At 40.5% G+C, this 25,397-nt stretch overlaps 2 protein-coding genes across 4 annotated transcripts; both read right to left on the bottom strand.

Annotated features, from left to right (window-relative positions):
- Positions 1-313: 313 nt before the first annotated feature.
- LOC116192540 (putative pentatricopeptide repeat-containing protein At1g02420) lies at positions 314-3,225 on the bottom strand. 2 transcript variants are annotated; one of them, XM_031521114.1, is made up of 2 exons: positions 2,982-3,225; positions 314-2,842 (listed from the first exon to the last, which is right to left on the bottom strand). In XM_031521114.1, exon 2 carries the CDS (start codon positions 2,824-2,826, stop codon positions 1,276-1,278), a length of 1,551 nt encoding a protein of 516 aa, XP_031376974.1. In that variant the 5' UTR covers positions 2,827-2,842; positions 2,982-3,225; the 3' UTR covers positions 314-1,275. The 2 variants fall into 2 exon arrangements, with proteins under 2 accessions (XP_031376974.1, XP_031376973.1); XM_031521113.1 differs by having other exon boundaries at positions 314-2,838; positions 2,982-3,219.
- A 15,129-nt stretch (positions 3,226-18,354) lies between these two features.
- On the bottom strand, positions 18,355-23,502 carry LOC116198645 (importin subunit beta-1). 2 transcript variants are annotated; one of them, XM_031528844.1, is made up of 3 exons: positions 23,337-23,502; positions 20,009-22,433; positions 18,355-19,906 (listed from the first exon to the last, which is right to left on the bottom strand). In XM_031528844.1, exons 2-3 carry the CDS (start codon positions 22,426-22,428, stop codon positions 19,708-19,710), a joined length of 2,619 nt encoding a protein of 872 aa, XP_031384704.1. In that variant the 5' UTR covers positions 22,429-22,433; positions 23,337-23,502; the 3' UTR covers positions 18,355-19,707. The 2 variants fall into 2 exon arrangements, with proteins under 2 accessions (XP_031384704.1, XP_031384711.1); XM_031528851.1 differs by having other exon boundaries at positions 20,009-22,429.
- Positions 23,503-25,397: the final 1,895 nt, after the last annotated feature.

Raw genomic sequence — 25,397 nt, 5'->3', positions numbered from 1 at the left:
CCTTTTGGAATTATAGGATCCACATTAATAATGTGTAATCTTATCGTATCTATCAGTTTTTAAACCCCGTGCAGCCTGGGGATGCATACGTGGCACTTTCCGATTGGAGGAAAAGCTAGGCTGGAATGATGATAAATTATTGTTTCTCATTCGTATTATACATATGAGAAGAATATTTTCTTTTTTATGAAAATGAGGGAGGAAATGATCTTCGTATAGTTTCTTTTTATATAGTCTTCGTATCCATATCACAGGTCTACGTGGAATTAAGTGCTGACATAGTGCCACGTATCGGGTAATTAACAATTTAACATCAAAAGTTCGACGGATGATGACCCATTTCCAGAAATCTCAAAGTCAGAGTCGTCATCATTGTTTTCACCCATAAGAACAAGATTATCTGATGACAAACCAGCGAACCGGAACATGAACCGATTGGCAACATCTGTAAGGAACCAGCAGATCATACATTTGCCCATGAAAGAGAGAGAGAGACCAATACCGTAATTGGCATAATGACTTACCAAGGTCATAGCTTCCGCAGAATACAAGTAGTAACTCTATATCAATAGATCGATTTGATTTGCAGGACTCATTGTGAAGCCCACCCCGGCTTATCACGCTGTTGAGCTTTGACATCCTGCAAACACGGGCTGGTTACTGCTGGTGAGGATATAAGGCAAGAGTTGCAGGCTTGCAGCCCCTTTACATGGCTCTCATAGCAGATTGTATCCCAAAACTCCTCGTTGCTCAACATGAACTGAGGCGGTGGGTGGAGTGTTTGTTCTCGATAACAAACCAATTCTCGGTTTCTTCCCAGATTTCTCAGAGCTGATAGTCCCCTATAATCCTGGAATGCTGGATATGGTGATCCCAGCAGCCACCTCTTGGGTTTTTTGCTTTGAAGAGAGAACAGAGTACATAAGGTCAATCTTCTGATTGCGCATTCATCTACTAATTCGATGAGCCAACCCAACCCAAAAACTTACGCTCACAAGATCCCCTCGCAACTGTCACAGATGTTAAAGGTTGGCGATTCGGTCTGAAACTAATGCCTCATGGTACCCACCCCTGTGAAGCTAATACAGGCAGAAACCAATCACAAATTTGCTCATGCTCATCATGGCTTCTTTACATGGTCATATTCCATCTTGGGAGATGTTGAGCTCATCTAGCAATGATGATTATGTAAAAGAAAGAACTATGAGCTCATCAGATATTCTTCTCAGGAGTGACTCCTCAATCTAATCCCAACACAAACAGAGGAGGACAGCCTCAACCTGGATTCCCCCATTGTGGAAACTGTACAGCTTCAGCATGGAAAGCTTTACTTCCAAGGCTTGGACTGGTGACCATTTTCTCCGACAAGACCCGAAGATCTTCATGCTTATTGGCCAATTCCATCAACACCTTGATTCTTTTAAACGAAGCATGACTTGGTTTTTGCCCTTTCTCCACCATCTGCAAGAAACACTTATTTGCTTCCGCCAACTTTCCCATATCACAAAGCAAATCAAACAACACATCAGAGAAAAGTGTCAAAGACCCAAACCCTTTCTCCACCATATCATTCCATATCTTCAAGGCCATCTCAACCTTCTCCTGCCTTCTGCACAACCTAATCAAGAACATACAGCTCTGAGTATTAGGAAGGCACCCAGCGTTCATCATCCTCTCATAAAACGTCCAAGAGCTTTGCAAGTCATTCGACCAGTAAAAAACCCTAAAGAACAAGTTATATGTAGTCGGGTTCGGGCTTAAGCCCTTAGAAATCATCCCATCCATTAAACTGTAGGCATTCCCGAGCCTCTTTGCTATGCAATAGTTCCTAATGGCAGCATTATAGGCTGCAACATCAGGGTAAACTCCGTATTCTTTCATCTCCTTGAGGACGTCCCGAGCTTTATCTGGCTGACCAATTAGGCCTAGGCCCCCGATTATACTCGTGTAAGTGATAACATCGGGCATTATATCCTCTTCCTTCATTTTCTCAACAACTTTGTATGCCTTATCCATTTCCCTACCTTTACAGTACATGTCAATGAGAGAATTATATGTAACAATGTCAGGTTTCACACCCATATCCTTCATTTCCTCGAAAAAGCTCTCAGCTTCCTCTACTGATTTCCATCCTGATAAAAGTATATTGAAGGTCATTAAATTGGGGTGAAAATCGTGTTTCAGGCTATGATAGACATTCCTCGCGTCACTCATACTCTTTTCCTGACAAAGGGTCCTCAGCAACCCATTGAAGCAAGTTGTGTCGAACTCAGGGACAAACTTCTTGAATTTTCTAAACGACTCCACTGTTTCCCTGACCGAACAGACCTTGGCAATTCTAGCTAGAACCACCATCACAGTCCGCCTCGTGATTATCGATCTGTCTTTCCTCTTCATTTCAACCAAGACATCCCAAATCAGACTGAATTTCCGGCTCCTACCTAATATATACAGCATTGTGTCCAGCGAAAAAGCAGTGTGATAAAAGCCTCTTCTGCTGTTAGCATGCCTAAATAGCTGGAGAGCTTTCAATGGATTCCCATGGCTAAACCTGACCCTTTTAAGTACTTTGTCCATCAGATCATTAGTTGGGAAAATATTGCTCGCCCGTAATGACTGTTGCAGATCGTCAGGAGACGCAGAATTATTCATAATCTGATAAATTTTTTCTACATCAGCATCTACCGCCGACGAGCAGCCTTCAGTGGAGAAGTGACGCGAGAGCAAATAAACTGACTTTTGCTGAGCTGAGCCGCACAGCTGCGTTGATGACATTGGTGCAGCCCTCGCCCAAACGTGCCGCGAGATTGATTTCAAATGTATCATATTGGCGTTCGACTGACTGACCAGATAACAAGGAACGAGGAGACGAAGAAAGATGCTTTAGTTCAGATCAAAGACTAGAGGATGGTTCATGAAATGACTAATTAGGGCAGAAATCCACAGATTACAGAGCTCTAGAATGAAACGAAAGGTATTACCTTTTCTGCTTCGGTCCAGGGAAGAGCTCAGCAGCCGCAGAGGCGGACGGCGTTACTTGCAGAGCAGAGGTACCCGAGAGCGAGAAGACGAAGAGACGAGGGATAGGAGGTGTTAAAGGCTTGACAGACGGGCAGAGCAGCCGCCGGCGAAGCAGCAGAGAGGTTTGAAGAACTTGCAGTGCCGTCGCAGGGACTGGAGAGCGGAGGACGAAGACGAAGCAGCAACAGGCTGGCAACCACACATGTTAAAGATGAGATGGGCTGGGCCATGAAAATGTTAAGATAGTGGCTTTTTTAAGACCCATTTTCCTTTTCCAAAATAAATAAGCCAATAGGCCCAATAAATAAATAAACGAGGGAGAAATTTTATTATTTATTTTAAGGGGGAATATACAATTTAGTGGGTTGAAATTGAGTAACACCAGATTATTTTGCCCCAAAAAAACACCCAAATTTTCCCATCATAACTTGTCCAAGAAACTCTTTTTGCTTATCCAAAATTAAAAGGTTGTAAAAAAAAAGTATAGCGCAGAGGTGTACGCTATTGCCTAGTAACTAAGAGGTTCTAGATTTAACACTAAATGGGATTATCCGTACCCCTTTATTAATTATTACGATTTATATTTCATTGTATTAGATCCATGAGCCTCCATTGTAATCAAAAACATTAAAAGGTTCTCTATGTAGATTCTCCCTTTAAAAGAAATGCTATCGATCTTCTATAATCGTTAGAGTAATTTTTTTTATTATGAGCTCATTGAAAAATTGGGTTAATTATACCGGAGGTACAAAAAGTTTGTAATGTAGTACAAAATATTTTTTTTCGTGACGATTTAATATAAAGCGTTTCAATTTAGTTTCAATTAAGTACATTATGTTAATTTTCCTTGACGCCGTTAACATTTTATTGACGTGGCGCATCCTATGCGTCACCTTCACCATGTCATTAATGGAGATGTGAAATCTGAAAAATTCAAATAAAAATACCAAAAAAATAAAAATGCGGAATAAAAATATTTAAAATGTAAAAAAAATTAGAAAATCAGAGGAATAAAAAAAATTCAATATCCACGATAAAGTTAAAATATTAAAAATTAAAGAAATTAAGTAAAGGAGAGATAAGGTTCGCAGCTCCAGTGAGACCCGGTCAACTCCCGTGCTTCTGGTCACCGAAGCTTCGAGATCTACAAGAAAGAGAGAGGAAGAGGGCAGAACGGGAAAACGAGGAGAGTAAAAGAGAGAGAGATCGAGAGTTGGAAAGGGAAAGGAAAGAGATGTGTTGGGAAAAATCCATGGGCTTACTTGAGACTCGGGCCCATCCGCAACCCAAAAGCTTAAGCCAATGGGTTGCTAGACCATTATCTCTTATAAACCTATGGATTTCCTCTCAATTTTTCCATGTGGGATTACTTCCATCACCCGCCCTCATCATTCTCCATATAGGAGAGAAACCGGCCCAACAATTCCCCCCCATTCTCGACTATATGGAGGACTTCGAGCCGGGTTTTTTACTTCCGAACTCGGATACCAATTGTTAGGTCACGGCCCAACAATTCCCCCCCATTCTGGACTATATGGAGGACTTCGAGCCGGGCTTTTTACTTCCGAACTCGGATACCAATTGTTAGGCCATTCACTAGCCACGAGTTCCACACTCGAGCCTTGGCGCGGTGTGGGTTTCCACGCATAGCGTGTGCACTTCTCCAGGATCGTTACCTTGGGCTTTGATACCACTGTTGGGAAAAATCCATGGGCTTACTTGAGACTCGGGCCCATCCGCAACCCAAAAGCTTAAGCCAATGGGTTGCTAGACCATTATCTCTTATAAACCTATGGATTTCCTCTCAATTTTTCCATGTGGGATTACTTCCATCACCCGCCCTCATCATTCTCCATATAGGAGAGAAACCGGCCCAACAAGATGGAAGAGTAGGATTGAGCTCGTGGGCTCGAGAGCTAGAGGAGGTGGGGCAATGACGAGTGGCGGACCTCTAGGAATTTGAGTTGAGGGCTCGAGATTGAGGTGGAGGAGGCAAGCACTTGCAACAATTGATGCCACCGAAGGAAGAAGGACTCGGTGAGACTACGCTGGAGCCAGGAGGGGGTCAAGGCGGAGATGAGATCCGTGCTTGAGCTCGGGCTGGTGCCAACCCACAGGGAAGCCCAAGAACCTGCATCAATGGAGGAGAGGAAACTCATGGTCTGGAGCTCGGGATGCAATTAGAAAGAGTCGAGAAAGAAGAGGTCAGAAGTAATGGCGGTCTTCTTTGTCTATCCGCTCAATCCTGCGCTCCACCTCCACTCTGCTTCTTGTACGGACTTATCGTGTCACTTTCCAACTCGCTCGTCCCTTCACCTTAGCAAAACTAAAGAGAAGGGCGACCGGTGGGAAGCTGGTTCCCAGAGGTTCGTGGCTTTTTCATTGCATTCCAACACTCGGATTCTCAATCCCCGAAATCAAGATGGTGGATCTGATCTTGTGCGGAGGGCAGCAGGTACCAAAGATAGGAAGGAGGAGGTACTGGCAACGAGCTGCTCATCGACAAGAGGAGTCTGTTGGAGCCGGCCTGATGGTGGCAGCCAAAACGGTGGCAGAGCCGCTGCCCTCTCTTTTCCTTCCTCGATCTTCCTTCTTTGATCCACATTGGTTGTAGGTAAGGAGAGTGAAAGTAAAAAGAGAGATGATTTCTTTGAAATTTGAATTTTGAGCCTTTTTTCACGTCTTAAATAAATTTTCTGCATTTTTTATTTTTTTAGCTTTTCATATTTATATCTTCATTGATAATGTGGCGAGGTATGAGTTGTTTGCATGGCAACAGTACCGCATATGACAAGTCACGTCAGGGAAATGCTAATGGTGTTAGAGGATCAATTAACTGAATGCACTTGATTGAAACCAAATTAAAACATTTTGTTTCAAATTGTTAAGAAAAAAAATATTTTGTACCATATTGTTACACATTATAAATTTTTTGTGCCTCCAGTGTAATTAATCCGAAAAATTTGAGAACACAGAACTTGCTTCTATGGACTTTGAACAGCCTAATTTACTTTTGTCTGGGCCCAGCCCTGAGGTCCATCCAAATATCTTCAAGCGAGGCCCATCCTCTTGGCTGGAAGAAAATGGTCTAACAATTATTATCAGATTGATGATCGTTTTCTTCTTCCATTTTCTTTTTTCTTATTTCCCCCTCAGTCACATGTGTGGGTATGCATCTCCTCTTATGATCATGTGATCTATTGAAAATTTCTTATCTTTGGATGGTCAAGCATGGCCTCGCATATATAGCCACTTACATTTTACCCAAAAAAAAAAAAAAAAAGGAACTCACTACACTAGGACTTCTGAACCATTTCCGATGATATTCAGTTAGCCATGTTGAATTTAAATAAGAATGATGCTATTGCTATGCTACATATAAAGTCCTTTATCTATTTTTTATTAAATTCTCAAAAGTATAAAATGAACATTCTATTATGAGTAATTGCGGGTCACGTTGGTCGTAGTACAATGTGTGTTCCAACTAATTGCTGGCTTTCTTGCTACAATTTCACGCACTAAACTTTTTTTAGGCATATGCATCAATCTTGTTATCCGAAAGAATAATCGACATGGAATAATCCAGTTCAGTCTAAAACTCTCCCAATCATGAATTTTCTTCATTTATAAAATTTGAACATAAAACTTATTTAAGAAAAATAAACGCCGAATCATCTAAATCATTCCATGTTGGTTCACATTATATTTTCCTCATTACCAAACTTTAAGAAGCAAGTAGGTCTACACGCATATAAATGCTCATATATCTATTATATAAATCATCTTTTGATGGTACTTAAGTACCAATAGTACATCCATAAAAAAAATATCCCAAATTATATATCTAGAAAACCCAAAGATTAGAGGGAAAAAAGGGTGATTGCCACTTAATTAGGGCATGTGAAGATATACTGTTACTAGATTCTTTTGATAAGGGAATTAGGGGAACGTTAAAAAGAGGTATAGCTCAGCAACCACGCCCTTTCTAATAATCAAGAGGTTTCATAACCATTATTTAATGGGATTATCCATACCTCTTTATTAATTATTATGATTTTTTATTTTATTGTACAAGGCTTATGGACCTCCTCCGTAATCAGAAAAAAGAAATTAGGGAACATTAATTTTTTTAGATTTATTCATAACTATCCATATAATTAAGAAATAAATCAGCCCATACAACATATAGCTGTCATCGACTTTACATAAGCTTTATTAAGTAATCTTTTTCATGATGATGGGAGGATTCTTTGCGGGGAAAATAATGCGATTGGAGAGCCTAACAAAACGGAATTATTGACACTTAGTACTTACAAAATAATTAAATAATTAATTAACGATATGTAGAGAGGTATATAATTAAATTAAATTAAATTAAATTAAAGGGAACGAATTAAGTATAACTGGTCTCACATTATGGATACAAGTCTTTTCATCGTGAAACCGTGAGCTTTCCTTCCCTCGACACCTTGAAAATCTTCTACCTCAAGTGCGAGAAATTAATTCCCCCAAGGACCACTTCCCCTCACTTAAGTTAATTGCACTTTGTTCGTACATGTACCAGTACGACCCTAGCTATATGTATTTATAGTTGTCCATATAACATCTCAACCGGAGCATACAAGTATCTTTATTCAAGCCAACACCTCGGCCATCAACTTCGACTTCGTTGTTGTGTTACGTGGACATTCATGATTACATCAAGTGAAATAACTTTTAGAGACTTTATTCAAGCACAGTTACCATGTAAAACTCAGCCAACAAATTATTGGTTGAAAATTCCAAGGGTTTTGGCCGCATAACAAGGAGGAGTATGAGTATCTGACCCGTTCCAAATTCAAAACCCCTTAGAGCAACTCTGCACCTCTGGGTTTATCTTGTCTAGTATCCTTGCAGGCCTATGGTACGAGGTCATAGGGATTAGTCTGGCGAAACTCGGACACCTTACGATATCAAAAAATAAAAATAAAAATAAAAAAGAAAGAAGATATTGGTTGAGTGGTAATAAGTGATATCCGAGAAGGACACAAATCAGAATTTTGTGTAATGCCCATTTATTGGGAGGGATGTAATTTAAATGCTCTATCCCAGGTTTGCAAAAGCAGTGTCCCCATAGTTTTTTTTTTTAATGTAAAACTCATATTGATTAAGCCAGCTAATTGTTTATCCATGGTGGAACCATGTTGCTCATTGGTAAATTGAGGATGTTTGTTTTACTTGGCGAGGTTTGTATACAGATATATAATTGTAGAAGTATATATTGATTGTTGAAGTAGTCTGACATGGATTAGATACAAATGTATAGAGGGTTTTTTTTGCAGCTACTACAGTGAGCTGTGATCCTCGGACTTGGAGAAGAAGGTATATATAATTATCGATAGGCTATTTACTAATGATTCGTCTTGAATCATCATCCATCACCGTGTACCTGCGCTAGCCCCTAGTATGAGCAGAGGACAAGCTAGAACTTCAATGTTTCACTTCATTTGTCTATATACTATATATTCGCTAGGACCAAAACCAAACGAAGTAAAATTTTCACTAGATTTTTTTTGGTTGGGTAATCTTCAATATTTATTAATTAAAGTCGCGTATTGTTATGAGGGTAACCCTCAAACGTACAAAAGGAGTGAAATCTGGCCTAAGACAAAGTTGACATAGGTCGTAAGCTTGAGGGTTATGGGATCGGAGAACCAAGTAAAATGCCAGTCTGAGAAAAATGGAATTTTATTTCCTTGCACCATAGGAAAGAATAATATAAACTAAAGTTCCCAGCATCAAATTAGATGATTGACTCTTTGCCCCTATATATGTTTGAAATCAAACCAACATACAAGATTAATATTATTCTTCTTTTCTTTGAAAAATGGTGTATGTGTTACTCTTATAATCTGAAACAACAGTACCATCTTTATGTAGTTTTAGCGCGTTCGCATTTTATTATGAATTTCATAAAATTTTCAATATAATCATAATAGGATAACAAATGATATGAGAGGAGGAGTATCCTAGTCATATATATACACATACATGCGTACATACATATATGCAATCTGAAAAGATTTATTTTCATTACTTATTGATTAATTCATACATATCAAACCCACACTTGTCACTTGATGTATATATAGTTCCATACACCAACAGTGATGCATATCCTTCCAAAGCCACTTAATCACACGTCCAATGGCGATCTTTACCAAAAATAAAGGACACCAAATTTTCCTTTCCCCCTGATGTCCTTGTCGACTACATTGATGAACATGTACTTACAATCACGCCACACATATAAGCATACGACGTTCAGTCGTTAAACTCCGGCTGGTAATACAAGGTTATGGAATAGTAATAGGATTAATGGTTTTTCTTCTTCTCATTTTCCGACCGAAATCAAAAGAGAGAAGAAAAACCATCAGGGGTGGCCACCTCTCCTGCCGGAAGGAGGGTCATGAGCCGGGTTGGCTCCCGGAGGCTCATAATCCAGCAGCAGCCCATTCACTCCAATTAGCTTCCTTCCAGCTTTCATCTCAAAATCATTAACCTAACATCAACATACAACAAAAGAACACAACAAGCATGATCGGTCTCTTGTCATATAAACTCATGAATTAAGTAATAAAACTATATGTCACGAGGAGTGCACCCCTGAACCAGCATGATCATGACAATAACTGCTTTATTGTACTCCGCAGTACTCTACACTTTATGTCGGCTCGCTCATAATTTGGTATCATATGTTTCTGTTTATATATATGTTAACGAGCTCATGGTTCAGTCTACCAATATTTCGACGAATAATGTGCTCTGGCTGAGAAGTGAGAACGTGTAGTGTTATGTGAAGTAGCTGTTGCATGCATGAGTTTAGGTTTGATCTTGTTTTCCCCTTTTTTTCTGCATGAATACCGTGTCTATGTAGAAGGGTCAAAAGCCGAGGATAACGTGCATGCTTACCTCGGAGTGTCGAAATGCGACCGAGCTCGGAGCTTTGAAGGTTCCGGCATACGCAGAAGCACAGCCTGCAAAAATAAGAAGTTTTTATCGAGGCCAGTTTAGAAGCTGCCGCGAAGATAAAAGCCAAGGTTTAGAGTTTTTAAGTATTGGTGTGTTGACAAATGATTCCTTTTCTCCGAACTTGATATATACTCACCTGAGAATGGATGGAGGGAGATGAGGAGGAAGAAGAGGAAGAAGAGGAGGGAGGGCTTCATAGATGGAGGACGGGTTAGGGGGACACCGACGAATAATTAGAAGAAGAGAAATGGATGAAGTGAAGTTGGGAGTGTTTGCCTTTTTATGCTAAGTGGGAGAGGAAGGAGCCAAAAACAGCTGCAATAATGGCACCCCTTGCTAATAAAGCCTTTGTTGTGGAAAAATAATAGCCACATTGAAAGATGTGTTGCACATCCATTTGTTGCCCCCCACCCTCAAAAGTCAACTCGTACCCAAAAGAGAATACAGCTCTTCTAGGGTTGAGCTAGTTTCCGTTGTCCCGAAATAACGCGAATCAGATATGAAAGACATCGTATATTTACGGATAATTCAAAACTTATATGATCTTAACAGTATAGTCTCATTATCTTCAATTCCTACATCATACGTTGAGTAAGAAATCTCAAAAAGAAATCTCAAATAACGGAAAGATCAAATCTACCGATCGAATTGCGCTGCGGATGATTGTATCTTAACGAATATGCCACTGTGGACAATATTGCCTTGATGCAAGAGTAACTTGGCCTCGTACAACCGATACAATCGAGTATGCCAATAAATACATGGGCACAAATCATGAGGGCTAAGTGCTATACTTCGGCTTTCTAAATCCATTTTCTTGAGTCTCTCTGGAATCACGTAAATTAAAAGTCCTATTTGAATATCAACAAGGATGCAGCGCAATAATACACGCTCTGGTCAGACAATCAAGAAGTTACATGGTCGATACTAAGTGAGACTATCTGTATCATTTTATTTTTGAATTAAAACTTCGAAAGTAAAGAATGAAAATACAACTTTGATGGAAGGGAATCATCTCGACTACTGCTAACCCAAAAAATACTTCACTCATTTTTCATCGTGTTAGGTCCTAAATCTCTTTTATAATTGAAAAAATTTTAGTCATCGTGAAAAAAAAAACATAATGATACATGCTCTCACATATTAATTAAAAGATTGTATATTTAATTCTCGTTATGAGAATATTCATACTCTTTTATTAATTTTTAAAATTTTTATTTTATAATATTAAATTATCAACTTCTCTTATAATCCAAAAAAAAAAACATATTCTCTAATTTAAGGCTAGGGTCTCATGTTCTCTCCTCCTCCGATTTGGGTTAGTGTGGGACAGGCCTGCTTACCTTGTGGGATATGTCGCCTTTCTTTTGGTGTCTTAACTATTCAACACCCACTGCTGATTGACACGTGGCCCACCCAATTGTTAGGTACCATTCCATAGTAAAGGGCTGAGAAAAACCAACTTGAATTAATTTAGGCAGTCCCATGCAAGTTTTGTCTTTTTCGATAAAGTTTTGAATTTGAATTTTACGAATGGAGAAAATTCATTATTAAAAGAGTTTTTGTGGGCCAATCTAATTTGAATATAAATTTATTGTGATATATTGAATTTTCTGATATCAAATCATGCACTCTGAAAAAGAATGGGGAGAGGAAGCACACAAGGAAAACTACTCCTAGTAAAGATCATTATGAGGGGCACTTCTCAGAGAAATTCTGAGGAAGGCCACTCCATTACTTCTGAAAGCCCACGTGACTTGCTGAGTGGTGACTCACTGCCAATTCAATGTTTCATCAGCATTACCACGAAATATTTCACTGGAATTACATCGGAACGAAGACCGTGACTATACGGTATGTGGGTAAATTGCAGAAACATCGTGCACGAAGAATGGGAATAGAGTAAAGTATGAAAATTCACCGATCCATAAGCTCCCTTAGCTCGGGTTTTTTAACATTTTGTTTATTCGAGTTCATAGTCCAAGGATGATGAAGGAAACAAGGTTACAAACAACAGAGGTGATATGAAAAGCTAACCTCATTATTATGCTTTCCATTTCCTTATTCTATGATCATGCACCCAATAGAGTTCCATCGATCTCTCCACGGTTAATGTTAACTTCAGAAGCTGTAAGTTAATGCTTTTTTCGCAAAAGTCAACTTAGGCATTCAAGTATTGTGTTCTCTTCTGTGTTAGAAAGCTATGTGCACATTCATTGTTGTGCTCTTGCCTTTGTATTCGCATGTCATCTCGGTTCCCCTATCCCGTCTGGTAGAAAGTATTCGAGTTTTTCGTGTTTTCTTTTGAAAAATGAAGGAAAATATAACGGAAAAGATACGTTGGATTGTATTGTAAAAGACGTTTTGAATCGTTACAACATGTCCTGAACACGGGTCGACCCGATAAGATTTTGCTTGTTTTCTTGATTGCTCACTCTTCTTTAATTGAGTGGAGTCAATAATCAAATGATGACGATATGCAGAAAATGATAAGTCAACCTTTTACTTGTTTAGAGACAGACCAGCTGTAAGATTCACAGCCAAATAAATTCTCAGAAGCTGAGATCCGTTTAATTTTTGAATAATAATTCAATTCTATCCAACTCAATTTTATTATTTTTCAAATTCAATAATATAATCATTATTATTTTATTTTTCTCTTTCATTTAAAAATAATTTTTCACTCAAACTTTTTTTTAATTATTTTTATAATCAATTTTTAAAAAAATAAATTATTCATTTACTTTTATATTTATATATATATATATTTTCCACGTATCAATATATATTTCAATACTTACAATAATTGCATGAAATCAATATCATAATCCAAGTCGAAAATCAAATGTAAGCTGAGATATTTCTAGTATTATTATATAATATGGTGGACACTGTTTGTTATTCCTTCATGCATTGTCAAATTCGATCACTTTCCCTTCTGCCGGTCCTGTTCTTGTCTTTTGTCTATGGTCACATTTTATGGTCCTCAGCGAGTCGTTTGGTTTGATTGGGTGGATTGTGGATGTGTGTTGGAAGACTGCTAACCAATTAGGCCGAGCAACAATTTAAATGAAAGCATAAGTTCGACATCAATGTGATGGTCGGTAACTCACCATTCGAACCTAACGAGCTTACCTTCTCTCCAGATCATATTTAACGGGTTTTCAAGTTCTTCCAGGTCTTTAAACCGGACTGGGGTGACCGTTTCAACTGGTAGAACCGGGAAACAGATTTCCATTAACCAGTTCGTCACAACAGTCACAGAAACAAGCGTTTAACCAGAAGAACTGGTCCGACTAGGCTACCCTTTTTATCCACGAAACAGTTTGGACCGTCGTTTTCCAATCAGAGTGTGTCATGAGAACACTGGGAAATTTTCAAAAGAATAACGCTGAGTTGGAATCTCTGTATTGCGATTCATTATGTTCCTCCATAAGAACCTTAGTGCAGTAAAAATTCGGGCTCTATTAAAAGTCACCTAACGTGCTAACGCACTATATATGCTATAATAATTCGGCAAAAGAAAAGGGCACGATTAGATCCCGACATCTAGCATGAGAAGCTTCCGAACTGCTTGTTTTGGCAAAAACAAGATGAAAGCACCACAACCTGATCAGGATTAACTGCTAATATTGGTAAGTTGATGCCACTTAATAGGATCACCTGACCCTTATTTTAATGTCCCCTATCAGTCTGAAACAAAAGCTAGACATCATCATCATATTTTAACCGATAAAGTCAGAATATTTTAACCCTTTGTCAAGGCAGTGACGCAACGTATATGCACAGAACCTGTCACAGAACCGTTGATTCCGCAAAATACCGGAACTATGACCTTCAATCCTATTGATTCTTTGAATTTCTAGGAAATTGACATCCAACTCGAATCAAATCCGAGAATTAGGCAAAAAGCACGAAAGCTCCAATTTTTATTAATTGATCAAAAACAAAACGTTCAAATCTAGGGTTTTACAAAGCTTAAATAGGAATTAAAACGCCTAAATTACATGAAAGACATAAACTTTTTCTAAAATTGTAAAAATGCCCAAATAACATAAAAATGTCCGTTTGAGGCCCTAAACGATGGAATTCGGTCTAAATCTCGTCTTTTCACTGCCGAAGGCGTGAGTTGTGCTCCGAAAACCGTTTCCCTAGAAACAAGGTCGTCAAAACTTATTTTTCTCAAGGTACCGATTTGCCACGTGTTATGCCGCATCATGTAGTAATATAGTTTCACTTCCCCTGGGCTCCCAGTTTAGTAAACGAAAAGGGAGGACAAAAGGGTCGGTCCGGTTTCCAGGAACAGGTGACCTAGCTACATGTTTTGATCACAACAGAACATGAAGAAAATCATTGTTTATGGAAAGCCATGAGAGAAGGAAGCAGATAAGCAAAGGGGAGCACAATCATTATCGATCTCTAAAGGAAAAGAGCTACATGGGGTTGCATTATTTCGTGTTCTTAAGGTTATCAACATCATAACAGATGCCCTGTAAACGATGATTACTAAGGGCCACAAGCCTAAGAAAACTCCTCAGGAACAATATGTGCAACGTTTTATTCTTCTCTTAAAAGTATTAGGAAGTGCCACCGATATATGCTGCAGACAGAACTCGGGTCTCACAGGTTGGACCCCACCGCTTCATCCGCCCCCGGACTTTCCCTTGTCGTCGTGCCTCGGGTTGGGCTTGGGCTTTTCATAGTCCAGCATAGCATTCACAGCGACCATCAGCTTCCTTCCATGCATCTGACCGGTAACCTTTGAACATAAAATCCGATGATCACCAAGAACAGAACAGAAGCTTGCTTTGTTTCAGGAAAACAAGGGGACAGAATTATTGTACATCTCGACAAAAGCATCCAGCTTTTGACTCAAGTTAGCCGAAATTAAGAATAAACTATGCTGTTCTCAAGTACCAAACACTACTAAAAAAGATTATCACCTCAAAATTGTTATGCTCATGTCCTTTCTTAATGCCTTTCCCAAATAATGTAGCCCATTTGGGGAATAAAAATATGTGCTCTTCGTTACTGCTTTCAGAGTATAATCCCTCCATCCACTTATGCAAAATAATTACAAAGTACCAAGTTGTCTGGTTTGAAAATAACTTGCGTGTTGGTAGCGTATTCTATGCACTAAAGAATTACTGATAAGGAAGCTTCCTTCTGCCTTTTTCGGCTTCTCGTGTGCTCAGGAAAATTCCAAGTAAAACTATGATCGTAAAATGGAAACGAGGAAACAACCGGGAAGAAAATGCTTAATTCTTTTCACTTGATAGAGTGAATTACAGAAGCTGCATTTACCTTTATGCCTTGCGGGTGTACGTGATTCACCCGATTGTCAATGTCTGCAGCTGTGGCTGCAATCTTCCGAACCTGATGTGAAGAAAAAGCAATCACAGCTGAGGAAGGACAGGTCAAAAGCAAGAGTAGGATAGACAAGAATGCGTATTTGAAAATACGATCCATCAGAACTACTCGATATAGATGGTTTTCTCAGAAAACAAAAGGACGTGCCTGCGACGTTCTATGATACGTGCATACATATATATAATTATATGTAAGAATATGTATACTTATTGTGGTGCAGATGCACTCAAATACTTAGTGGAATTAATGCTCATGAAAAAGAGAACGCAGTATCCATCAGTAACAAGTCAACACTGCACTATTTGGAGCAAAGCACTGAAGGTGAAGACTGAAGTATCCAAGTCCAAAGATGAAGTCTTAATTTGGTAATCTCTCTCGGTCACACTAACACTTTGTGTGGAAATGCCTAGCAATTCAGCGAACCATTTTCGGGTCCACAGTCCTTCCATCAACTCGTCACGTTTCTATACTTTTCTTGGCATTTATTCACTGTGTCGGCTCCGCCTAGTCAACCCGAGCGTCACGGTCAATAAACAGGAGATCCTAGCAATGGATGCTCATGTTATGTTTGGGTTTCAGCTGAACTGTCTCTGCTGTAGGTGATCAGTCAAGATTGCAAGTTCCAGCCTCCTTAAATCCGAAAAATAAAAAAGGTGTAATTGAATCATATGTTTGTTCTAAGTAAAATGTTGAGCTAAGAGTTGCATAATTGCTGATTGAAAACGGAGAGGAGAAGCTTTGCATAGCACGCATCTCTTGATATCGATGAGCCCTGTCTTCAGGACCATTCATGTGGATTGTCACCTAACTTACCTCTTACCGATATTGAAGTCACTAAGACCATAGAAGGTGGCCACTATAAATGATATAGGATGCATGGCTACTGTTCCATCAATTTATAGCCTTTAAGGAGCATGTTCCTCTTTATCTTTCTTCTGTTGAGGAATTGGAGCTGCACGTTATAGTCCAGTCCACTAAAATCCTTAATCTTGCGCTTATATGGATGTCCCTTTTCCTTTCGACACGTAACTTTCGTGCTTCATTGGAATTAGTCGTAAATGCACGCATAGTACGTGAATCAGCAAACGATATTGCCAAGAAAAATGACAAATCTCCATCCCTCTCTCTCCCACTAATTGTTGCAGATGAGGGGCCCTATCTGCGTCATTCGGTGGAGCAAACAGGAAATGGTGCGAGAGGATTACCGTATAACTAGGGGACAGTATATGTGACCGCCCAAGGTCAAAGCAGACGTCGTCAGATGGACGACTTTTCGATGATAAAGGAGAAGAGCTGCAGAATTAGCTATGATCTAAACAAAAGACTCTCTCGACCATAAACCAAATAGGAATTACATTTTAACTTCCGAGATGAATGCCGTCTTTTGATCCACAGGTATCCAGCATCCCTGATGTAAAGTTGCATTGCTATTAGGTGTGGATGGAGATGGAACAAGCACTCTCATAGAAAGTTGTAACCGCATATTTAAGCAGATGAAAATGAAACGACTGGAAACTGATACCGGGTCGATAGAAACCAACGGAATTAGGTAGTACATCACAGATTCCAAGCCCAAAGAGTAGATTCTGGTTGGCAGAGTGATTGAAGCAATCTGTACATGAATGATGATTCCACTGTTGTTGACTATTTTTGGAAAATAAACCGAAAAGATGATGATCGGGTAATTCGTTTGAACAATCAGACAGTCAAGAAAGAAGTTACGCACTCGCCGCTTGGTGGTAGAACAAATATCATTCCAGAAAATATCTATGAGGAGGTGACACATCATGTATGAAGCATAGCCCAATAACAGTCAGGAGGATTCTCTGCAAAACGAACGGTTAGACAACCATGGATTCTTTCCGAAAACCGACATCGACACTGCAACTCAATTCTTGTGAGGCTTTGGACAAGGAATGAGACCATCAACTGCATTGAACAACACAAAACCTTTTTTTTTAAACTTCACTAACCAAACTTGATGTTGAAACACACCGGACTAGCTACGGAATATCCCACGGTAAGAACTGTGATGGTTGAGAGGCTGCACCAGAGAGGTACATAAACAAAAGCTCAAAATTCTGATATACCTAAAAAGCAGAGTAAATCCGAAACAAATTTTGATTATTTCCAACAGACCGGTTATACAAATGAATGATGTGACATCTGTACAGAAGATATTATATTCTGGATATTGTGATTAGGTTAAGGTTTGATCAAACTCAAGGTTTCCATTTCTTCCACTGCAGTGATTCTCCATGGTGCAATACGAGCAAACAGAAAAACTGGTGGGAGGCCATTGGAGACCAGCATCGATCCAGTCTGAAGATGTAAGAAGCGTATGACATTCGGAACTATGGACCGGAATATGGTGAGACTTCAACGAGTCAGACCATCAGAGTTCGTTCAAACATGTCTATTTGGAAAATTTAACATGGAACGGCAACCTTTCCATTATTCAGTCATCATAAGCTCAGAGCTTGAGCTCCTAATGGAAGAAGTGTATCTGTTCTCCTTCCAATATACCCAGTTTCAACCAGCTAGCCAGTCAATAAGCATAAGCATTTGCTCTCTAATCTGGGATACTAACGATCGGCGGGTTTCTTTCTGGAAGGATTGTCAGCTCGAAAATCACGGAATCGCTCCAAGATCTCTTTTCCACGTAGTCCTTATCTAACTACTGTAGGAATGGATTATTCGGATCGTAGATTAATGTTGGGAATAACACGTCGAGAGTTCTACTTCCAAGTTACCACCATCGAGTCCACCAGAGTGGTCTCCACTTCCTCTTGATTACCATAAATTGGGCATCTTGAGGCTTCATCGATCGAGGATATACGACAGTCAGAATCGCACGAGCCTTCTGGAACACTCTTCACAAGGCAATGGTCTGTTACCTTCACAAGTTTCCAGCACTATTAAGGAGCTGATATAAATAAGTTCCAGGGCAGATTCAAGTTCAATATACATCAATTCATTTCCTGTTTTTCCAATTCAAAAACTGTATGAACAATCTTATTCTGTACAGTGACGACTGGAAAATTCACCCCTCGACTTACACAAATTTCTTCAATAATCTCATTTCCGGCAACATACTAGACTGGACCTTATTAGAACCAGCAAATAAATCACCAAATCTTTCACCAGACTTCAAAACAACGCCCAACAACAATTATACAAAACCCGTAGCCTTCAACTTCCCGACATCCTGGTTCCAGGACTGAACAGTACCAATGGACAGGATGCACAAACACAGGTAACCATCTCTTGCGTGTTCGATATTCTCAGGAAACAAGGAACTGGATCTAACATGAATGCTGCACACAGACCTAAACATGCACAATCCGAATAAACACACTCTAATACCCCAAAATGAGTGAAACCCATACCCAAGGATTGGAGAAGACATCAACAGATTTTAGCATGATAATTAAGAGAGCTGTGTAAAAGAAACCGGGAAAGCATACATCAGAACATCGACTTTCTTCCAAGAAAAGAATTATGTAATAATGAACATGAAACTGGATTTGACATGAATAAATGCATGCTATGAATGCCCTGGACCTTTCTGTGGTTCTCACAACAAACACCACGTTCTGAGCAAGTGTATACAAAATGAGTACAAAGAGAGGCTTCAAAGGAAAGACCCAAACTCTCTATGACGAATTTGAATAATGCAAATACCTTTGGACACCAAATTCTGGTGAGGGAGACGAGCAAATCAAAACGACGAAGGCGACCGGGATGATGAAAAATCATAGAAAAGAAAAGAAAATGTGCAGCCTCATAAATGCTCCTATAGATCCCCCGACTCCAGAAGAACTAATCTTCAGCACCGAGTCCACCCTGGATTCAAGAAACTGCCACCACTGTATAAAGCATTGAAAGCTGTCTGATGGGGTCTCCTCTTAGATATCATTCCTCCCACACCTATAACTTGGTTTTAGGTTCCGCAGTATCTTATATAGTTTCATCATATACTTATCTGCCAAGTCAGCAGATAAATAGATGCATGGGCCATCACCACCCAATTCCTCTTCATGGCTAAAGAAGAAACAGTGACATTATAAAACTAGAATGAAAGAAGACATAGATGAAGACTCCACGCTGCTGATGATGATGAGGATGAGACCCGTGATCCTGATGGCAAAATCCCGACGATGCTTTTTTTCTGCGCCCAAAAATGGTGATGACCCAGACGACCCATGAGATGATATGCAAATGTCCGACCCCAACTTGACACACCCGAATGCATGCAAAGGACTCGAGAGAATGTACGAAGAAGATGAAGCCAGCGGACCCCTCTCAAAAAGAAATAGCCCGACTGATTGCCATCTTCGCCCATTCAGCGGATTCCTTGATCATGCTATCATCCGATGACAAACATTCGTTTAGGAAGTCTTTGCTTGATACCGAATTCTGAATCAAGGGAGCTGCACTATTACCCAGGGTGTCCGCCAGATCTCCAAGGACCCCAATTGCCGTCTTCATAACCACATCATCCCTTATAGAAAACAAAATGCTGAGTCAGAACAAGGGAGGATATTTAAATTTAATTCCAGAAACGAATAAGTATAGAGAGGATACAGATCAGAGATATGCTCACATGTCCTTCTCCATGTATAAACTATCCAAAAACTGAAGAATGTGAGGTGCATAAGGCATCAATAACTGGGTCTTTGGAGAGCCTTTGAACCCTTGAAAGATCCCCGAGTATGCCTCGAGTATTCCATTCCTCAAAGAATTGGTGTACTCCGTCATGTCATCATCAGCACCTGATGTGTGGGCTGATAACTCTGCTGCACTCTGAAGCATGGGCATCGCATATATCAAGTACTTCTCAAAGTTCTCTCCAATAGCCAGGGCAATGTCTCCAAAGCAGGAGAATATGGGCGGCTTTACAGATCGGTGCAACTGATTGCTCGACAAATCTTTAAGAAGTTGGGTCATGATTCCATCACAGTAAGGAGAGATCTTATCCTCCAAAGCCCTGCATAAGTCTCCCACGACACCGACTGTGATAGCACAGACCTGATAGTCCTCAAAGTTCTGCAACCCCATCTCAAGGTATCTGTAAAATTCCGACATGTACTTCTCGAAATTGGAGCCTGCTGCATAGGCAAGGGCTCCAATGGCAAGCATAGCTTCTTCATGAGCAGTGGCACTTTTGCTGCTGAAAACTCTCAAGAAAAGGCCCATCATCTGATCAGCACATTGCAAAAAGACATACTTTGTGGCCTCAGATGAACCCAATTTCTGTATGATGACCTGTAAACAACCACAGAGAAGGCCTTGCAACTCGTTCTGCTTCTCCCTCTCATCGGCCGTAAGCTTCTGTGTTTCAAGAGTTTGGTGAAGCTCCATCATGATGAGAGGAACCAGCTGCATCACCATAGGAGCGGTCTCATCAGTAGAGCACCTCACAACTTCATTCAGAGTCTCATAGGCTGCTGTTCGAAGGCGAGACTCTCCAGCGTCTTCTCGACGGGTCACTCCATAGAGGGCCTGTAGAATATCCTGAAAGTATGGAGTCAGTGGGGAGACTGATGGCCCCATATCTTCATAACCTTGAGCGAGGAAATATAAAGCCCCACAGGCCTTCTCTGCAACATTAGGAACGTCTTTCATGCTCTGCAGGAGAACAGTGATAATCTCCTGACAATTTGCTGGAGTGATTATTGGAGTATCTAGAGTTGAACCATGAAGGAATTCGAACATTCTTCCCAGTGTCCAGGCAGTTGTGTCCTTAACATGGTTACTCGGATCCTTCATCAGAGCACTGAGCATGAAGTTAAGAGCAACGTTAACAATAGGTACAAGCTTTTCAGGAGACGGGCCTTCTAAGATGGAACCAAAAGCATAGGTTGCCGCTTCTCGTTGTCTCCAATCTGGTTTTGTTATGTTCCCCTCAATAAATGGCATAACAAGTGGCACAATATCATCTCCGACTGTTCGTGCAACCAGGCCCAAGCACGTACCTCCAGCCATTGCAATATTCCAAGCACCTTCGTCTTGATCCTGATCCTCCTCCTGCTTAAGAAGCGTCTCCAGCAACATCGGAACAAGGACTGGGAGGGCCTGTTTGATAAAATAAAAGCAAGGAATATCTGAATCAGCACTGAAATCACCCCCATACTCATCTAAAATGTCAATCTCCTCATCACAGATAGAGCTCCAGAACTCAATTGCCTGAAGAGCAACAGGCTCTTCATCTTCCTTAACAGCCTTCGCAGTGATGTTGAAGATGTCGTGAATGTAAGGAGCCAATTTCTCATAGTACGTCGAAGATATAGCAACCAAACACTCAAAAGCAGCCTGCCGAATCTTAACTTCAGGCGAGAGTGTGGCCTCACAGACAACTCTCATAATGTAATCACGTTCCATGTCATTGGAAAAATTTGCCTGAGCGAACCCCAAGGCATTGTATAGAGCTCGTGTAGCGGCAAGCCTGACATCATTGTTGGCCTCGGATGAGTTCATACCCTGAACAACAGCTGTAAGTATCTTATTTACATGATCCTGCTCAACAGCATCTGGGGACACCTCTTCACAGATATATCCGAGAGTTTCAAGCGTGGCTTGCTTGGTATGGGGGGGTAACTGATGAATATTTGATAACAGAGTTCCTATCAACTCCGGCCACTGCTTCTGAGGCAGCTCTATACCGGCAACTTTAGCTATAACTTGAGATGCAGTAGAGCGAGCATCGCCAGAGGGAGATGACAGCGTCTTAATCAAGCAGGACTTAATTTGGGCCTTCACTGAAACATCCAAAGCCAACCATCGTTGCACCAATTCATACTTCCTGTGCTGTTCTTTAGCATCCAAAGCATTCTTGAGAATCAAACCAGCCAGCTTACGGCTCTCAGCAGGCTTCTCTTCATTAGCCAGTTCCCCTGCTAGTGAAAACAAGAAACTTGGGAGGTTTTGCTCCTGAAATTGTTTTAGATTTTCTTCGGCATTCTTCCGCACAGCTCCATCCACTGCTTGCGCATTTAAGAGGATCTGTGTGATTTCCATCGCCATGCTGTCTACAATCATCATAAAAGGTCCATCAGAAAGGTAATAGGAAAGGACAGAAGAATAAGACCATAATGGAAGGTTAAGTACAGAAATTTTTTTCCTTTTTTTTCTGGATGGTAGACATAGACCACATGAAGCAGCTAATCAGAACCTCAAAGCAATTAGCAGTCAACAGCACTGTACCTAATGCAATTTCAATAAAGCAGAGAAAACTACCAATCATTTTCCGAAATTATACAGTAAAATCAGTTCCAGAACTGAGTCGAGGTTTGAATAGTGGCCTAGATACAACCCAAAAGGCAAAAGATTCTTTTGAAAAGTTGAAAGCTTTAAAATTTACAAGAAGAAAGACCACATTGAATGGATTTCACTACAGAGGCACCATAAATTCTAACTGATAAGAGAACCGAAATCCAATCATTTCCAAACCAGAATAAATTAAGAAGTAATTGAAAAAAAAAACTATAATATTGGTGTAGGCAAGGATTCCCTATCCCATCAATATCGAGCCACTGTAATAAACCACTGATCGGATCCACTTCACTGACGAATCACTGAGGGCAAGCACAGGATATCCCATACGAAGTCAGGATATGCTGCCATTTCATTGCTAAAGCAAAGATAGAAGAGAAGAACTAAATCAAAGCACAAAATTTTCCACAGATTGGAGTCACAACCTCGAGCAATCACCGTTGAGTGATTACTGTTTCGCAAGTGAGAACACTTCCCCCCAATACCAACAAACAAAATCGAGCTCAATTGACTAAAACGCAACTAGGTCAACCTCAGATGGCGCAACATTTCAGGAAACCACAGACCAGAACGAGCAGATCGACAATCAAGGACCTGATCGCGAAGCGCAGTGGAACGATTGAAAGCTTCAGCCGGAGAGGAGGAGAGAGGGCACTTACCCCGAGCTGATGAGTGAACTCGGAGATGGAAAGCTTGTCAATAACCGATCCGACGGAGGGGGGGGAGAGAGATTGGAGAAGAAGCGGCGACTCTGAAACCCTAACAGAGAGAGAGAGAGAGAGAGAGAGAGAGAGAGGGAGGGAGGGAGGGACAGGAGAGAGAGAGAGAGAGTGGGCAAAAAGCAAAGACGTTAATCTAATGCTTGGATTTTCAGAAAAACTACAATCTGAAATCTCCATGGTGCCAAAGGCCCGGCCACTCGCGCTAGCAGCGCGCGTGGGCGCGTGGATGTTATGTTGGCCAATCCGTGTCGACCACTGATGTCAGGTTGTGGCGGGCCTACAGTTTCTACGGTCCAGATCTTCGACTGGAGAGATTTAGGCTGCCCGGTAACCCACGCGGAGTGGCGGGCGGTTGAGCGGATGCGCATTTCTGGGGCTATATCCTATAATCAAAGCTCTCATTACAGTTCATTTATTCTGTATTGGAGATGATGGGCTGTCCTCCTGTAATTACCGTTGCTTTGGAAAAATTGCACGGAAAATTATTTGTTATTTTTAATATATATTTTCAGTATACAATTTAATATTTAAAAGTTGAAATGAATTCGATTAATTCAGTTTAAGTCCAGTCAACTTCTTAAGGAATATAGCGTTTTATCGTAGATTTTTTTCATTCATAAGAACCGAACCCGATATTTTTAACTTATTTTTCATGTGATTTTTCATTACTTTTTAAAACAAAATTCAAGATTTATCGAGGGAAAAAAAAAGAGAAAACATCTCTTTGTTTTAAAAATACACTCTTTTGTAATTAGTAAAGGGTTTCGCTTTGCCCGCCCCGCCACGCAATATTTAAGTTCTCGTATTCAATCACGAACATATTAGACGAATTGAACAACTAGCTAGCACCATCAATATAACATCACCAAAAGCCTAATATAGTTCACAAAAGTCGGGTCCTTTAAGCTCAAGAAAAGATCACACTTTTAACAAATGTTTTGACACGCGTGCATAGAGAAGATTTGAACATGGAACCTTAAGATTACCAAACAACATGGGAGTAAGTTTGGAACCACTAGACCACTATCTTTGATGGTTAGTAAAAGGTGTTGATGATTAAGCCAACTATCTAAAAATAAAATACGATTACCTGACAAACTGCACTCTTTGTAATTACTTGTAGCGCAGGAGTTTAAAATATACTGAAAGTATCTTTTAACCAAAATTAAGTCGAGAACAAGCAAAAGCTAAGGTCATCTAGTGATCTTGCTGGAAAATAAGTATCATTGAAATTCATTAAAAGTATTTTGTGATATGATCAATTAGGGATGTACATGGGTACAAGGTAGAACCGGAACCGGTTGGACCCTAACCTAACGGGTAGGTTCTGGATAATTCCAATTAGAAATAGGGTAGGGTCTGGGTAGGAAAATTGAGAACCGGTGATTTTCGATTCCGGTTCCTAAGTACAGGATACCCATAACCGGTATCCGGAACCGAATGATATTATTAAAAAAAAAAGTATAAAGTCCAAGTGCGCTTGAGTTAAGCTTCTAAATCGAAATCCTTAATTCCTCTATCCAACTCTCCAAGGCTGCCTACTGCCTAATCTCTCAATCTCCGACTCTCCTTCAAGCTCTTCTCCAAATGCCCTCTCTCGGTAGACTGGTACGAATCCCTCCCGTTCACAGCTCCACCCCTTCTCAAGCTCGCCAAGCCCCTCTCCCATTCTCGCCCCTTCTCCCTCACTAAAGTCCTCACCCCATTCACAGTCGTCCCGGCAGCTGCCTACACCCCTTATCCTGTCTCCACTCCAGCAACCCATCTGAAGCTATTCGGCTCCTTCGTCGCCAGATGCATCTCTTTATCGTCTGTGAACTCAACCCACACCCTCGAGTGGAACGAACCCGTCTCCTGCTCTGAGGTCGTCGTGGAGCCGGATGCTTGCGGATTCGATGTCGAGGTGGATGCAAAGTCCTCAATCCATGTCCGAGCTTATTTCTTTTCCATAAGGTCCGTTCTTGATTCCCTTTTCCATTTCTAGTCCATCTTTTCTTC

The sequence above is a fragment of the Punica granatum genome, chromosome 1 (genome assembly GCF_007655135.1).
Source record: "Punica granatum isolate Tunisia-2019 chromosome 1, ASM765513v2, whole genome shotgun sequence".
Lineage (NCBI taxonomy): Eukaryota > Viridiplantae > Streptophyta > Magnoliopsida > Myrtales > Lythraceae > Punica > Punica granatum.
The sequence above is the reverse complement of the archived record's forward strand: the minus strand, read 5'-3'. Positions and strand labels throughout refer to the sequence as shown.

Excerpts from the sequence above, each read along its gene's own strand:
- LOC116198645 (XM_031528844.1), bottom strand. The coding sequence starts at position 22,428 with ATGGCGATGGAAATCACACAGATCCTCTTAAATGCGCAAGCAGTGGAT. Across the intron at positions 19,907-20,008 it reads TTATACATGGAGAAGGACAT|GGATGATGTGGTTATGAAGA; the intron begins GTGAGCATATCT and ends GTTTTCTATAAG.
- LOC116192540 (XM_031521114.1), bottom strand. The coding sequence starts at position 2,826 with ATGATACATTTGAAATCAATCTCGCGGCACGTTTGGGCGAGGGCTGCA.